At 37.6% G+C, this 15,670-nt stretch overlaps 1 protein-coding gene across 1 annotated transcript in view; it reads left to right on the top strand.

Annotated features, from left to right (window-relative positions):
- The first annotated feature begins 369 nt into the window (after window positions 1-369).
- The window catches only part of OLFM3 (olfactomedin 3), a 42,668-nt gene continuing 27,367 nt past the window's right edge, over window positions 370-15,670 (top strand). The window contains exons 1-2 of the mRNA XM_008697643.2: window positions 370-1,102; window positions 10,735-10,881. Of these exons, the coding sequence (XP_008695865.2) occupies window positions 974-1,102; window positions 10,735-10,881 (276 nt within the window). The 5' untranslated portion in view covers window positions 370-973. The remainder of the gene's footprint in view (window positions 1,103-10,734; window positions 10,882-15,670) is intronic.

The following is a 15,670-nucleotide window of genomic DNA, read 5'->3' on the forward strand; positions in this document are numbered from 1 at the left end:
AAAGCCAAAGAATGTTAAGTCACTGGCCAGTCACTCAACTAACCAGACGAAAAAAGGACTGGACCCTCAGACTTCCTAAATCCAAGTTCTGTGGGCTTTTTTAGTAAATCACATGTTCTCTCATGACAGACTTCTGGTATTGGTCTCTCATTCTTCACAAGGTGAAAATACTGTTAAGAGAGTTTGTCTTTTGTCTGAGCAACTAGGAAGCACTCATTCTTAAAAGTAAAACGTGAAATTTCCATAACAGAAGCTTCCCTCTAAGGCTGCCTTTTCTATCTATTCACAAGTAAGTTGCCTGGGGTAATGTTCTCCACTGGCAGTAGCTATTAATCTCTGAGGTTTTTTTTTTTTTTTTTTTTTTTTTTTTTTTTTTTAGAGGCAACAATGCTAATTTTAGGTTACTGTTAAAAAAAATAAAAACCTCTTATTCTCAATATCTGATCATCTTGGAAATTCTTTGCAGACTTTGTTTTCATGCTCTCCCAAAAAGTACTCTGTCAATGCCGGGAGAAATCTGTAGATATTAAGTTCGATGTTTGAAATGTGCACTTTGGCAGACCTCCATCTAAAGGTGTATTTTTTATGAAGGATAAAGAGCAGCTGATTATGCTCACAAAAACCCCAGAGGAAACAGACTCTGTTGATGGTAACTGATGACAGTGGAGCAGGAAGAGCTCAAGTTTCCCTCTCCCTCCAACCTTTGCTCTCATAATTACCAACCAAGCCCTATCAAGAATATTTCCTCTGATGAACCAGCAAAGTGTCCGGAAAGGAAGGAAAAGGAAGAGCAAGGCACTTGCCACAGGATGGGGGAAAGAGGTTCTGCGAGCTTTCCCCAGTGATTAGAGCTGGGAAAGTTGATCTCTTTTCATGCTGTAGATCTCTTTTCATGCTGCAGTCACGCCTCCCGCTGCCAGCCCAGCACCGGGATCTTAATCAGTCACTATGAAAACTCATTAGCTCCACAGCGATGAGTCCTCCACTGCTGAAGCTTGGCGCTGTGCTTAGTACCATGGCAATGATCTCCAACTGGATGTCCCAAACTCTCCCATCCTTGGTAGGACTGAACACTACGAGACTGTCGACGCCAGATACCTTAGTAAGTCACTCCGGTGGGCTTGGCCATCTTGGGAAGTAAGTGCATTAAACCAGTGGGCTGGATTTTCTAAACTGCAAAGGCTGAGATTTTGCTTCTCTATCTGCAGGGCGGCTTCAGTGATACAATATTTATGTGCTAACCTTAGTTATGGATATTTCTTTGGGAACACTTTAAAGCTACACCAAAAAACAAATGGGCTGTCTGAGAAATTAGCTGTGAAAGGAAATACTGGACTCATTGAATTCTTAAGACTGATAAGCTTTAACTTCACTATATTTACCTGAGGTTTGAGAGGCATTCCTTAAGAAATGTGTTTTATTTTTTTTTATCATTTTACTTCTCCTTTTAATGTCTGTAAAATCCCCATAATTTTTCCTACAGCATATGTTATACAGTGTATTCTATCTAATCCAGTCTTCCTATAGCAAACTCTTCCTTGGAATTCAATTCTTAGGACTGTTTGCAATGCTTCAGTCCGAGAAGCCAGCCTCTTTTAAATAAAAAAACCTCAGCAGTTTAAAGTCTGCCAAAAAGACTTTAAGAGAGCTAAGAAACACAGGCAATATAAAACTTACTTGATAAAATCATCTCTCTTTAATTGTTTAATTTTTTGTAAAGACTCTCCTACCACAAGTCTAGCTCCTGTAGTCTTCACTCACATAAAATTAATGTCTTTTTAACCCTTCCCACATTATAAGGAAATCATTTCTGGTACTTCGAACCATGGTTTAGTTAGCAATACTCTAAAACCTTTCAAATAAAAATGAAAACTATTGATTTTTCAGACAAAAGCTATACATTCAAACAGAAGGAATTCTTAGAAAAATCATTTCCTTGCTATCAGATAAAGTATACAGAAACAATTAGTATTTGGAGCTCTTCTTATTTTTATCTATTTTTGCCACTGGATTATTCCAGTGGATCGAAAAGTCAGATACTGAAAGAAAAGTAAGCTTCCATTTTCAAGACTTATTTGCAGGTACTACTAATAATTAACCAACAATGTGTAATTAACTAAGTAGAGCCAAGTCAAATTAATTACATAATTTGCTAGATTCCGCCAGGGCTTAGGGCACGAGCAGGGCACATGACACTTTGTTTGACCCACTTTTATGCTGACCTCCCTTAGGTCACTTAAGTCACCTTACTGCCTCTACTGTTGAGATTCCCCTCCCTACCTGCATGATGTATGTACGGCAGGACGGATGTAAAACAGATTTCTAGTTATAAAGAAAGCATGATATGTCATCAATAAACAATTATAAAATCAAATTAATTTATGTTACTTAACATAGACTGAGCCAAATTTTCTCAATGTTCAAGAACCTGACAGTTCTCGACAACTTAGTTGTTGAATTAACTCTTTCAGAAAATGAATCTAAACTAAGAAATTCATGAATGAGTTATACTCCAAACTTCGTACCTTGGTTTTGATATGTATATTTTTTGTGTATGTAGACATTGGTTTTCTTACTTCCTATTGTTGCTGATGGAGGAGAATCAAATTTCCAAAATCATGCATGATTCTTTCAAGACTTCTAGTTATCTTGTAAGGTTAAAGTAAATTCACTTTCTTTACTTCCTGATTAGTAATCTGTTGGTTGAAAAACAGAAAGCACTGCTATGGTCTGTGAAGATTCTGATACAGCCAAATCCTCCTCCGGGTGACAAAAATAATAAAATAATAATAATAATAATAATAATAATTCAGGGAAGCTTACACTATGGTATTCTTCACTAGAAAGGAGAAACCAGCTTGCAAAAGCTTTTTTTTTTTAAATGTTTTACAGAAGCAGCATACTTTACAGTAGAACAATGGCTATGACATTTCCCTACCTTAATTATTCAAGATAATTGCTCATACCTTATGATTCCCATGATGAAAAATGAATGAATCTGTATTTCCTAGATTAAGATCATAAAATGTTAATGCTGGAAAGGATTTCTGAAACCATCCAGGCCAGTTTTTTCACACTATTTTTGGCAGTGGTGCCTTTTTTCCCCCCAAATTAAATCTTATTTAATACACGCTGAATAAATATTTGTCGAGTGAAACTTGAAGTGGAAATCCGATTTGTAAAGAGGTCATGAGTCAAATAATAAATGATGAGGGGTAGCATTTAGTGGTCCTCCACCATCAGCTCCCTCCCCACACAATCAACCCCTTGCCCTAGACAAGATTCCTCCAGAGAAACCTCATAGCACTCAAGAACTCAACTGGAAATATGAATGATCTAATCCAACCTCCTCATGCTGCAAGTGGGAAGAATGACCCAAAACGCGTTAAGTGACTAAACAGATTTCCGCCAGCTGGTCAATGAGAGAGCCAAGGGTGGGAGCAAGTCACCTGCCCACAGTTCTGATCGGAGGAGTGATCTCATCCTTCACTAGTCCTTGCCCTTCCTGGCTCTGGTGCCACAGTAGGTTCTTTCTGCCCTGCTCAGGTGGTTTCCCATAACCCTGGACTCCGCTTCCCTTCAATGGAAGGGTTAACAGTACCCTTCCTAGGAGACTTAGTTAGGATGTCCTGCCCTTTACAACATTCGCGCTGTATGTCCTCACTATAGACAGTATAAATGGGATGAGCCTGCAATTGTGTAAACATCAAAAAAAAAGAGTAGGTCTTAAAATTTGTTTTATGAGTGTTTATGGGATGTGCACATGGTAAAAAGCGCAGATTTACACAAATACGATGTCTTTCTTTGGAAGGGGTTGTTTCAAGTGACCTGAAAAAAAATAAAAAGAAGAAAAAAAGGCTTCAATAATTAAATGCAATTAAATCTGTTTATAGCAAGTGTCTCTGAAATAGGCAGTGTACATTTGATTGTCTCAAAAGCTGAAAGAGGTTTTTAAATTTCCAGGATATTTTTGTTAGTAAGTAGTTAAAAACAGCTCCTATTAGGGGAATATGCTCCCTCTTGTTTTTGTTAGAATCTTGAAACATTTCTTTATTCTCCTCTCTGGCCCTGTTTTCTTTCCTCTTTCCTTTCTTTCTTTTTTCCTTCCAATGTATCACTGGCCCATCAGCCTTTGGAGAAGGCTGGTGTCTGCAGAGGTGAAGCCTTGGCTCTGAGAAAGCTCAGGCTCCCTCTGGCACTTCCCTCTGATGCACAGTAACTGCCCCTTGAGGCTGAGCTTCTGAGAAATCCCCCATGCTGTGGACTCCACACCAGGAAGAACCTGGAAAAGAGCAATTAAGTAAGCAGAGGACGTTCAGCAGACACCAGCTGCTTCCCAGTCAGCCCGACTGCTGTGGTGGGAAGAGGCCTCAAAGGGAAGCCATGGGCATAAGTGATTTGTTTTGCTACAGTTTCAAGCATCTAGCTGAGTTCTCCTCATAAACAACTACTTCCCTGAGTTAGTCAGTTTTAAGTTCTGTAAAATGAGTAGAATACCCTGACGTAAATTCTCCATACTTTCTAAAGTTCTTATTCTCAACTTTTGGACTTTTTTTCAGTCTGCATGAAGACTCCTGACTTCTGTGTTTTGCAGACTGTTTTTCTTCCTTAAATCCTTCGGCAATACCCCTTGTGTGAAAGGGCAACCAAACAAATTAAGGAGTGGGAGATGGATGAGAAAAGAGAACGGCAAACCTTGAGAGCCACAGAGAAAGTGATAATTGCCTTTTTAGAAAGAAAAGTGACACAGATACAAGAGTAGATGTATTCCTGTTTAAGCACTTAAAGCAGAAGTAGGGCCCAGAGGGGAAAATTACAAAGACAGAAGTTCAGATCCAGCCCCTCAGCTTTCCGCCAGTGGAAGGGGCTGCAAAATTCTTATCATGCAGAGTTTGAGTGGAAACACAAGAACAGACAGAAGTGTGACTGAGTGGGAAGACACAGGACGAGATATGACCTCTGAGTCTTTCCCAACTCTAAGTCTTTGTGATTTCCAGAACATGAACAGAGGTGTTCAGCCAACCGAAATCTTGTATCATTGGGTTTTTTGTCATTTGTTTTTGTTTTTGTTGTTTTGTTTTAATAGTCATTTTTCTTAGAGCCTTGAGGCTTTCTTGAGTAAAAATATGCATTTCTTATTTCAGTCCCAACTAGTCTCATAAGAAATGGGAAGAAAACTGCTATGCAGTGACATCTTTATTAACACATCCTCCACGACACGGCTTCGTTCAGCGTGGTCTGTCAACATCTCTCCCATTCCTTTCCTCACATTTCTCCTCTCTCCACAACTAAAGCCATTAGCATGCTAAACCACATTTCACTCTCTGAGACCAAACATATCCTCAGACAAAAAATTTATAAGGGGTTTCATCATCACTTAGGTCTCTCCACTCTAAATCAAATAGGGTCCAATAAATGGATTTTTCTCTGTTTTATTTTCCCCTACCTTGTACACAACTTCCAATAGGTAAAGTCCTTATTCTTTTTTGCCTGAGCCTGTACTTTTATGAAATGCCTAGAAACTCAAGATAAAATGTAAGACCTAGCAATGTTCAACTAGCTGATTCGGTTCCCTTAAAAGGACCAGAATTCTGTCCTTTGCCTGCCCCTCCACCTGGGCACTGATAAATGTTTGCAGAGCCCACCACAGGAACATCCAATAGTCTTGTGACCCTTTACTGCGAATGACTCCTCCGGGATGCCAATTGCTACTTATTTCCATACTGTTTATTTATTTTTTAAATTTATTTTCATATTATTATGTTCAATTAGCCAACATATAATACACCATTAGTTTTTGATATAGTGTTCAGCGATTCATTAGTTGCATATAACACCCAGTACTCATCATCACACACGCCCTCCTTAATACTCATCACCCAGTTAACTCATCCCCCCACTCCCTCCCTTCCCTAACCCATTCAGTTTTCCCTCCCTTCCCCTGTGGTCTTCTGTGCTATTCCTTATGTTCCACCTATGAGTGAAACCATATGTTAGGACAGTGCCCTCCAACTGCCTCAGTGCATCTCCTCCAAAGCAAATTTTTTTGGCTATTGGTGAGTGGACATAGACTATCTGTCCACATTTATCTGCAGAGGATGGGAGTAAAGACTCTGGGCTGACAGTTGAACAAAACTGGGTCTAAGGTCCTATACATGACATTTACTAAGTAAATGACTTGAAAAAAAATTGCTTATGTTGAGTTTCAATTTCCTCATGAGTAAGATAATGTCTATGTCTAAGGAAAGGTAGTTGGTTCAAAAAAAAGTGAGATTAATACCAAGGGTGGGATTTTATAAACAGAAAAACAAACTGAAATGCAAGATAGATATATATATATATATATATTTTTTTCCCCCCCTTAACTTTTACCTCAGTCTTCAGGATCTCTCTTTTCTGGTACAAAGCCCCTGGAGTTTTGGGAGAACTCTCCCACAGTAGCTTTATATTTATAAAGCATAGCTTGGTAATTAAATTATAAGGAAAGAATCCAGACTTGAAATCCAATTGTTAAAATTATCATTTTAATTCTCCTATTTAGAGCATTCTTAAATATTTCATGAGTTCTGCAATATTAAAAACTGTTAAATAGTTCATTTAGTTCTTCTAATTAACACAAAAGGTTCAAAGAGAACTGCATCAGTAACCACTATGATTAGCGATGCTTTGGATAGTAATAAACCACATGCACCCTCCAGGTCCAAGTATTGGCCTTCACAGCAGTTCCCCAAATGCTTTCAGGGTTATCTTTAGCACTTATAAAAGGGAATTTCAGATAACTGGTGGTGTAGTGTGGTGGTTAAACTTTCAGACTCTGACATCAAACTGACATGAAACTACAAATCCCAGCTTCTGATTACCCCCTGCATGACCCGGAGCAAGTTCCTTCTGATCTTTAAGTCTCAGTTTCCTCACCTATAAAATGGGTAGAATAACATAACCTCATCCATAAGGTTAGTGTGATATTCAAAGGCAATAGTACATGCGAACTGCCAAGTAATGGCCAGAGCTGCAAAAATGTTTGCTATTACTATGAGTTTTACAGACACCTGAATAATTGCTCTTGTAAGTTAAAATGGCAGGTCTTCTTTCATTGGTATCCAAAAGTCGTCTGAATATTTCCTTCTACCTGAGGTCTTAGCTGGTTTTATTTTGATCCTCTTTTCAATGCCACTTATAGATGCCCTAAAAAAGAGCACTAGAGATGTTCATAAAGCTCCCTTTATTTATCACTGACCCTGACAAAGAGGGCTCTATCAAAACCCACAAGACTGTCAGGCTCTCATCTTTTATATTAGCTCTTTAGTCTTTTGAGTTACCTTTTTCTTGCCAAAGAGGTAACTTGTTAGAGTTGAGATCATTCAAACTAACTCTGTAGTAGATAAGGTCATGGCTCTTTTCAATGATTCCTACAAGAAGACAGTTGGAAGTACAAACAAGACCGGAGTCTACTTTTATTAAGCTGACACTTGAGGGAGAATGCTAAATGAACATCAAACCCTATTCACCTTTCCTGTTTCCCTCATTCCAGAGAGCACCTGACACCTTGCCCTGTCATGATAAGCTCCTCACTAGTTAGCCAAACACTTGGCAAGTGAACACCAATATTAATGCTGCCAGGTTTAATAATCGGTGTTTGCACTGCTGTTAAAGATGTTTTAATATTATAATTGGGTGACCCGTGCTCCTTTATCCAAAAGCTAAATTTATCCTAGTGACAAGACTTAATTTTCTGACATACTTGAGATTTGTGTCCAATGTTAGGTGAAGTCTAACTCAAACTATAGGACCTATGTCTAGATATTTAAACCCCATACTGTTAGTTTAAACCTTTAATTGTATCACTGAAACCACTCTGCTGAACTATTCCTATCTCCATTCTGTAATCTCTGCAAGTTTTTTCTTCTTTAATACAAAAAGGATAACACAATAATCTTTACGATGCTCTCTGATTCTAATAATACATAATTTTAGGTTCATCTTTCTATCCTAACTGGATATTCAGGTATAAATGCTAGAAGGGATGAGAGAATGAAAAAGAAAGGAATAATAATGAATCCAATGCTTCAGAAATATAGGGCAGCATAGGAAGCTTCCATGAATTATCTGAAAAGGGAGATTAAAAAGACCACTGGCACCATTTGCTTCTCATTATAGATCAAGGACAGGGACTATGACATGGTCAAGAGTTTCCTGAGTTTATAACGTATAGCTTCAATATTTGTTCATGATTGTGGGAATGCCTATCAGCACCCTGTAGTGATTATTGCCAAAGCCCTTGAAAAGAAAAAGAACTGTGTGTTGGTTGATGGTATGCAATGATCTGGGACCTGGGACAGAATAAGCAAGAAACCATATCTGTTCTGCTGTGAATTCTAGAAACCGAAGATCTCACAGATGATAGCACATCTGGGAAAGGGAAGTCAGCCTGCATTAGTTCTTTAAAGAGGCTGCTTTTAACCTGGCAAAACACTCCAGGTCTATAGGCAAACAGCTGAGTCCAGTAACACTGGGCATTTTGCAAGACAATCTTCTGCTGGCCTCCCTTCACCTCCTGGTTCCTAATCGCATCTCAGTTCACAACCCTCAGCCCTTCTCTCACTCTTCCTCAGCCTTGGCCCTCCAATCTGATTCATTAAATATCTCATTTCCTAGACTAAATTCATCCCCCTCTTCTCCTGATCATGCAAGAAATACCTATCTGCTGAATCCCTGGAAACCACAGAATGACAGATAGAGAAGGGCTGATGAATTTCAGATCCTAGCTGTAGAAATAAGCCAGAACTTAGCTGGAAAGAGGCCCACTGATTTATATGATATTTCCATAGGAAAAACAAATTCATATCAAAATGGATGGTTTGTCTATGTAACATCTGTTAGGTAATTTTTTTCAATATCCATGATTAACCTTTAAAAACAATTATCTGGCTTATTATCTGGTTAGTCAACATCATACTGATATGGCATTGTAATTAAAAGTAGGAGTCTAGAGCTGCACTGTCCAATATGGAGCCCACATGTAACTCTTGAGCATTTCAGATGTGGATAATGCAAATTGAGGTAAGTCATAAGTAGAAAATGTACTACTTTTCAAAGACAGTACCAAAAAAAGGAGAAAAAAATAATATAAAGTATCTCATGCATAATTTTTATATTGATTATATATTGAAATATTTTGGATATATTGAGTTAAATAAAATACATTAAGATTATTTCTTTTTCCTTTTTCAAGCCTATTAGAAAAGTTAAAATTATTATATTTCCATCTGACAGTACTGCTCTGGAGCATACTGCCTGGTTTCATATGAGCTCACTACATCCAAGCTGAGTGTTCCCAAGCCATTTCCTCTTCTGTGAAACGGAAATAATAATTCTTGCTTCTTAGGGTACTCCTCTGTACTGCTTTATCATCCAAGTCACTGCATGGGAGCTGTCCCTTGGAAAAGGGCCTGACCCTAAACAGGCTGCATTCTTCAGCCTACGCAATCCCCAAAGAGAAACTCAACTGAGGGTCAAGCCACCGATAATCTCAACAGCTGGAGGAATGAATGAGTGCCTCTCTGGGCAATATATCATGGCATCCACAATGACTTCTGTTTGTACAATGGAGAGTATACGTTTAAAGCACAGTTCTCTCTGAAAAGTAACTAGATAAAAAATGAGGATACTTATCTGTGTACCTGATAGAATGTACTTGTTGTGACAGGAAATACCTAGTGGCTGGATTTAAACCAAGTGTTGAAATAAAACATATGAAAAGCAAATAGCAATACTAGACAATACACGTAAAATGCCCAGTGAATAATACAGACAATCCTTCAGAATAGGAAGAAACCATAAGGGCTTAGTAAACCAAAGGTTTATAAAACAGGTATGCCAAGCAGGAGAAACAAAATAAGTAACATACAAAGATATGAATCAAGGTGGCATGCTTTCAGGACGTACATACACCAATCTGACTGGAAAGAAGTTTCCTATAGGAAGATACAGGAGGAAAAACTAGAAACATAAATAGGAGGCTGACTGTAAGCTGCCTTCTTCACAGACAGGAAAGCCACTTTAAGCTAGGGTTATAAAGAGGTAGGGTGATAAGTGCACAGAAGTGATTTAAAAAGATAAATTTGGCGGACTATGTCAAAATACTCTCTTTAACCTCTTTGGGACTCTGCTTCCTTTGCAAAACCATGCTGATCTAATTCTTTTTTTTTTTTACCCTATATTCTTATATCCTGCTTTTCTAGCTTTATTAGTAATTGGCCCTTCAGTACACAGGAAGGTCCTTAAGATAGGGCCTTGCTTCAGAATATCACACATGGATAATAATCAGAAAAACATATATATACTACTAACTACGATTTACTGCTGAGAAAGACAAGCTAACAGATCTTATGTAGAAAGACTGGTGATATGTGATTCGGTGGTTATCAGATGCTTCTAAAGTTGCACTAAAATGTCCAAATATGACAAAAAAACAGTAGGAAGTGCTGTAGGGTCAATACGTAGTTAATAATACGAACAAATAGAAAGAGGAATTCTCCTCCTGGGGACCCATAAGGAAGGTGGAAATGAATGAAGCTTTGCTGCCTATAGAAGTTGTTTAATCTCTTTGTAACTTTAAAGAATAAAAACAGAAACGTCATCAAAAAAGATGCTTTGCTTAAAATGTTACAAACCCACCTTCTCTTTATCCTGTAATGGAGCTCTGTGTTATGTGTTTGCCATTGGTTTGCTCAGACTCAGATTAGTCCCAAAGAAGGCTGGCAGGTGTACAGCTCAGCCCAGGACCCTGACGGACGATGCATCTGCACAGTGGTCGCTCCAGAACAAAACTTGTGTTCCCGGGATGCCAAAAGCAGGCAGCTGCGCCAGCTTCTGGAAAAGGTAGGTGTCCCGTCCTCCGTGCATTTTTTTTTTTTTTTAAATCTACCATTCCTTGAAAAGGAAATGTGGGAAAGCAGACCATGGTGAGGAAGGTCCTTCCAATTTTTGTCCCCATTCTCAAATAAACATTTTTTTTTCCCTTCCCAAAAAGGAGTACTCAAGCTTCCCGCTCTACTGTTCTATTTATATTACTTTTTACTTTTCTCCATCTTACTGTCTTAAGACTGACTATCATACATCTTAATATCCAGTTGTTCTCTCCTTAAGGGAAAAAAAAAAAAAAAGGCAAGAAGTCTTATTCCCCTGCCAGAAATTTATCCACAACTCCCAGGATCACACTAGGCTCTTTGAGCTCTAGCATTTGAATCCCATTAACAACCTTGCAAGGAAGTTAAAATAATGGAATGCAATATGCAAGCTATCTGAACAGATAATGAATAATTTCAAGTATTTATCATCATTCTCTAAGTCATTCCTTTGAACATTAAGCTCTTCAATTTCATTCAATAGCATTTTCTCCATATAATTTACTTAAGCCGGATCCATAACAATCAAATGCAGAATGCCCTTGATTTATTCTTTTTTACAGATAAAAGTCAGCTCATGAAAGGTTATTTATGCTTAGTTTGAGGAGGGAAAAAAAAAAAAACACCAAAACAATGAATGGTTCTTTCAATTATTCTCATTCAGAATTTCACTGTGTTGGGCTCTGAATATAGTAGGACAGCTGGGTGGCCAGACTGATGGAAGGATGGCACCATGTTGGAATTTTAAATACCTTCAGGGATAATAAGATAAATTAGGTAGTATGTGCTTTTAGAGGACACAATACTCAACAATTCACTCTGTGCAATATCATTTTCATGATCGTTCACGCAATGATGGCAGTGAATAGGAACTTTTTATGGAAAATTAAGAGAAGCTAGAAAAATGAAAGCATCAAATTGGTTAATAGAGACATGCCTACTTTATGCAATAACTTTCTTCTACTGCCATATAATGAAAGTAATTTCCTCCGTGTACATTACTTGGAAGTCTACTGATGCGCTAAGATTTTAAGGAAGTTTTTTTCCTTGTTTTTATACAATGATTAGTCTATTTTTCCTCCCCCTCTCCTCAGAGACATCAATCTATTGGCTCTCACTTCTTAAGTCTCTTTTTATAAGATCCCATCTTCCCTTGCTCCTTCAATATCTGTCTCCCAGACAAGAGCAAATGTCATTTTCATTCAAGTTAACGACCCTAGCTAATGTGCCTCTCAGCTATTAGGAATCGTGACATATGACCTGTGATTTGTCTTGGGTATTGCTTACCAATCTTGATTTTCTTTATTTCTATGGAAAATATTCAAATACATAGTTTAAATCGTTTGGTTACTAGGGAAATTAATTACATTGGTAAAAAGATTTATTCTTTTAAATCCAATTTTTTTTCTATTAAATTGTATTTCCCCTCAAATTACAGACTTTCTGCTCCTATATTCTTTTCTGTGCAAAAGCATCTTTTTTCTATATCAACTATGGTAAGAAACATATTCTTAAATACTATAACCTTATTTCTTTTACTGTTTTTCACTATTTGCATTACATACACTCACCCCTATACAGATTGAGACATTTCTTCAAAAATGAGTAAAAAAAAAAAATGCAAATAGTGTCAGGAAGTGGATAATACCCTCTACGGGTCCAAAGTGAAATGTATTCCAGAACTGTGATAAAATCAGGAATTAGTGTAGGATGAATAAGGAAAAAAAAAAAAATACCAAGGAGGTTGGCTGAAAGCAATCACTGAAATGTATATGACCACTATCTAATATGTAACATGTTTAATGTTTGAAAGAAATCCTAGAAAATCACACTTTTAAAATATCATATTTAAGTGACCCAAATGCCCACAAAATTTATTAACAAAATCGAGGTCTCTACAAGTTACGTTTATTAAATTCCTCACTGGAGAGTATTATAGGCCAAGAGGAATAGTCAACCGTGTACAGAGAGTGGCTTGAAGGAAGGAAGTAGCCCTGGTTTCCCGCACTGACCCAAATGGGAAAGAAGCACTCCTTATTCAGCCTGAGTCAGTTCCTTCCTGACTTCTCCACAGTTCCCTGTCTATCCAAGGCACCAGATGTAAAAATAAGAGCATGAGTTTCAGCAGCCCAGTCACTATTAACCGAAAAACTGATGTAGTCCTAGAATAAGGAAATATTTTTAAGAAGAATAATGCCGATAACAGTATGTCCCATACATCATGTCTGTATCCACTCTATTCAGTCCTCACCGCTGAGGTCCGGGCCCTTCTAAGTGTACGTAAAAGGAAACTGCTCTTTGAGTTTAAAGAACCTAGCAATGTCACTCAACCAGTAGGCTCAGGGGCTTTACCAGATGCGTCTGGCATTTTCTCAACGTCACGCTAGTATCAACCAGAATGTCACTGGTGGTACCCACACTTAACTGTCAAGTATTTTTAATCAGTATCTTTATTACCTAATATTTAAAGAATCACAGTTGGCTTCACAATATTTCAGGTCTTCATACACCCAAACTAAAACTGTTCACTTAAAAAATGTTTGTTAGCTGTGTGTAGCTTCTCTGCACAGTTGAAGATGTCCTGCCTTGTCTAGGACAGTATTTCCTAGAGTGTGATTTTTGGAAGAGGATGCCAGTGACATCCTCCCAATAAAGTAATTTTAAGCAACACTGTACATGATACTTCACTCTTGATGATTTCCACCACACAGTTTAATACTAAAGGTTCTGTGAAGACCTACAGCAAAGAATCTGCTCAGTTTTGTTAATGCCAAGGCTATCCAAACATATTGAACTGGGGGGCTGCATTTTTTCCAAGTTAGCCTCCACAATAATTATGAATTAGAGTGACAATCTAAGTTAATTTCTGTTCAAGGTCAGAAAGGCCTCGGACATTTTATTTATACAAAGAACAAGATAAATAGTTTAAAAAATTATCGATGAAGGGAGACAGTGAGCTTGCCAGATGATGTAGAGAGGGTCTAAACACAGGGACACACACGGAAAACTAAACTGCGGAACATGAGCAATAAACAGACTAAAAGAGGAACCACAGCTGATGGGTCTCCTTCCTACAAGTGTAACTGTGGGAATCCAGTCTCAGGTATCATCAGGAAACTGATGCTCAGGGGGTCTCTGTAAACAGTAGGAAACTAAACATTGCTGGGTATAGCCAGCAGGAAAAGCAAAAGACAGCCCAGAGCCAAATCCTTTCCAACTAGACAGCTCTCTCGCTATCCATTACCCCAAAGGTAGCTCTTATAATTATGCGTATTTCTACAATATAGATGGTCACAATCAAGTCTCGGCAAAAACTCTCTCAGCGCATTTTCCCACAACACAAAGTTGAAAATTAACTCAATAGGGTTAGTCAGACCCGAAATAAAAGAGAGGCTATTTTAACTGTATCCAGAATATCTCATTTGCCTATCATTTTCTAACTGCATGGACTCTGCCTAGGTATATGGAATTCCTAGGAAAATATTGGTCATGCCAATGATGGGTATCTTCAGAGACAAATGCCATATTCAAATGTGTACATAGTTTCTTTAATACAAATGGCTATTCTTTATTCATGCTTAACCATAATGGAGCTGAAAATTATTTTGAGAGCATTAAATTTATCCAAGATCCAGTACCATTTCCATCTTTCAATGTTGTCTCGGTAATTTTGTGCTGCACTAAAGATTAAAAAAAAATGAAGCTGCCTAAGTAGGAATGATAGTAAATAAAGAAATATTTGGGAGTGATGTAATGCTAGAGTGTAACAGTAACAGATGGAGGGAACTTTCCTTAAAATATTAAAATACTAATTACCTATTACTACTGTTGGAAGCCTAAGATAATTTTACCCAATAGATATTCATTGAGCAATTAGTCTGTGCCTGATTCTGTGTAAGGTCTTGGAAATAAAAGATTTGAATAAGACGCAGCTTTGAACCTCACAGAGCTCACAGAAGGGCAGCCGCTTCTGTGCTCCTACCCAACACAGACAATACACAATTAGTTTTAATATAAGCTAGACTATAATATACGCTGAAAAGATAGCATTCATCAAGGCAGTGCTATGGATGAAACAGCAGGAAAAAAAAAAGGGAAAATATAACCTTTTTTAATAAGTAGAATAGGCAAGCCAAGGCAAGCAGAATGCACTGCCTTTTCGGAATGTTCCAGTTCTGAGGAATGTACCAACAATGGGCTCTTTATAACTAGCTGGTCCACTGAGCTTTGTAACATACGTGATGACAAAAACTGAATAAATTACTCCTTCTTTATTTGTAACTCACAATTGTTGCAATGAAAATAACTTTTTACTTATACATAAATAATACATGTTTATTTAAAAATCAAAAGAATAATGCATAAAAATGTATGAAACAAAGTAAAACTCACCTGAAATTCCACCACAATGTTTTTTCGTGCTTTCCTATATTCATTTCATACAAATAAAACATATAATTCTACGCAGATTTACATATATTCTGTTTAGCAGGAACTCCTTTCTATAACTGTTCGTTACTTCTCTTCTCACCCACACCTCACCCCCTGCCAAAAAACTAACAACCCAATATGTATTCTTCTAATCCTTACATACCTCTCTCCACCTTGATTTTTTGCTCATATGCCCCATTTTCTTTTATGTGTATATGTGTGACACACACACACACACACAATCTGATTTAGAATAAAAGATCAAATTATATAAAGATTGTTAACGTTTGCTCTTCTCACTTGCTTTTCTCATGGAAATTCCTCCATGTTGA

Source organism: Ursus maritimus, unplaced genomic scaffold, assembly GCF_017311325.1.
Source record: "Ursus maritimus isolate PB19 unplaced genomic scaffold, ASM1731132v1 scaffold_12, whole genome shotgun sequence".
Lineage (NCBI taxonomy): Eukaryota > Metazoa > Chordata > Mammalia > Carnivora > Ursidae > Ursus > Ursus maritimus.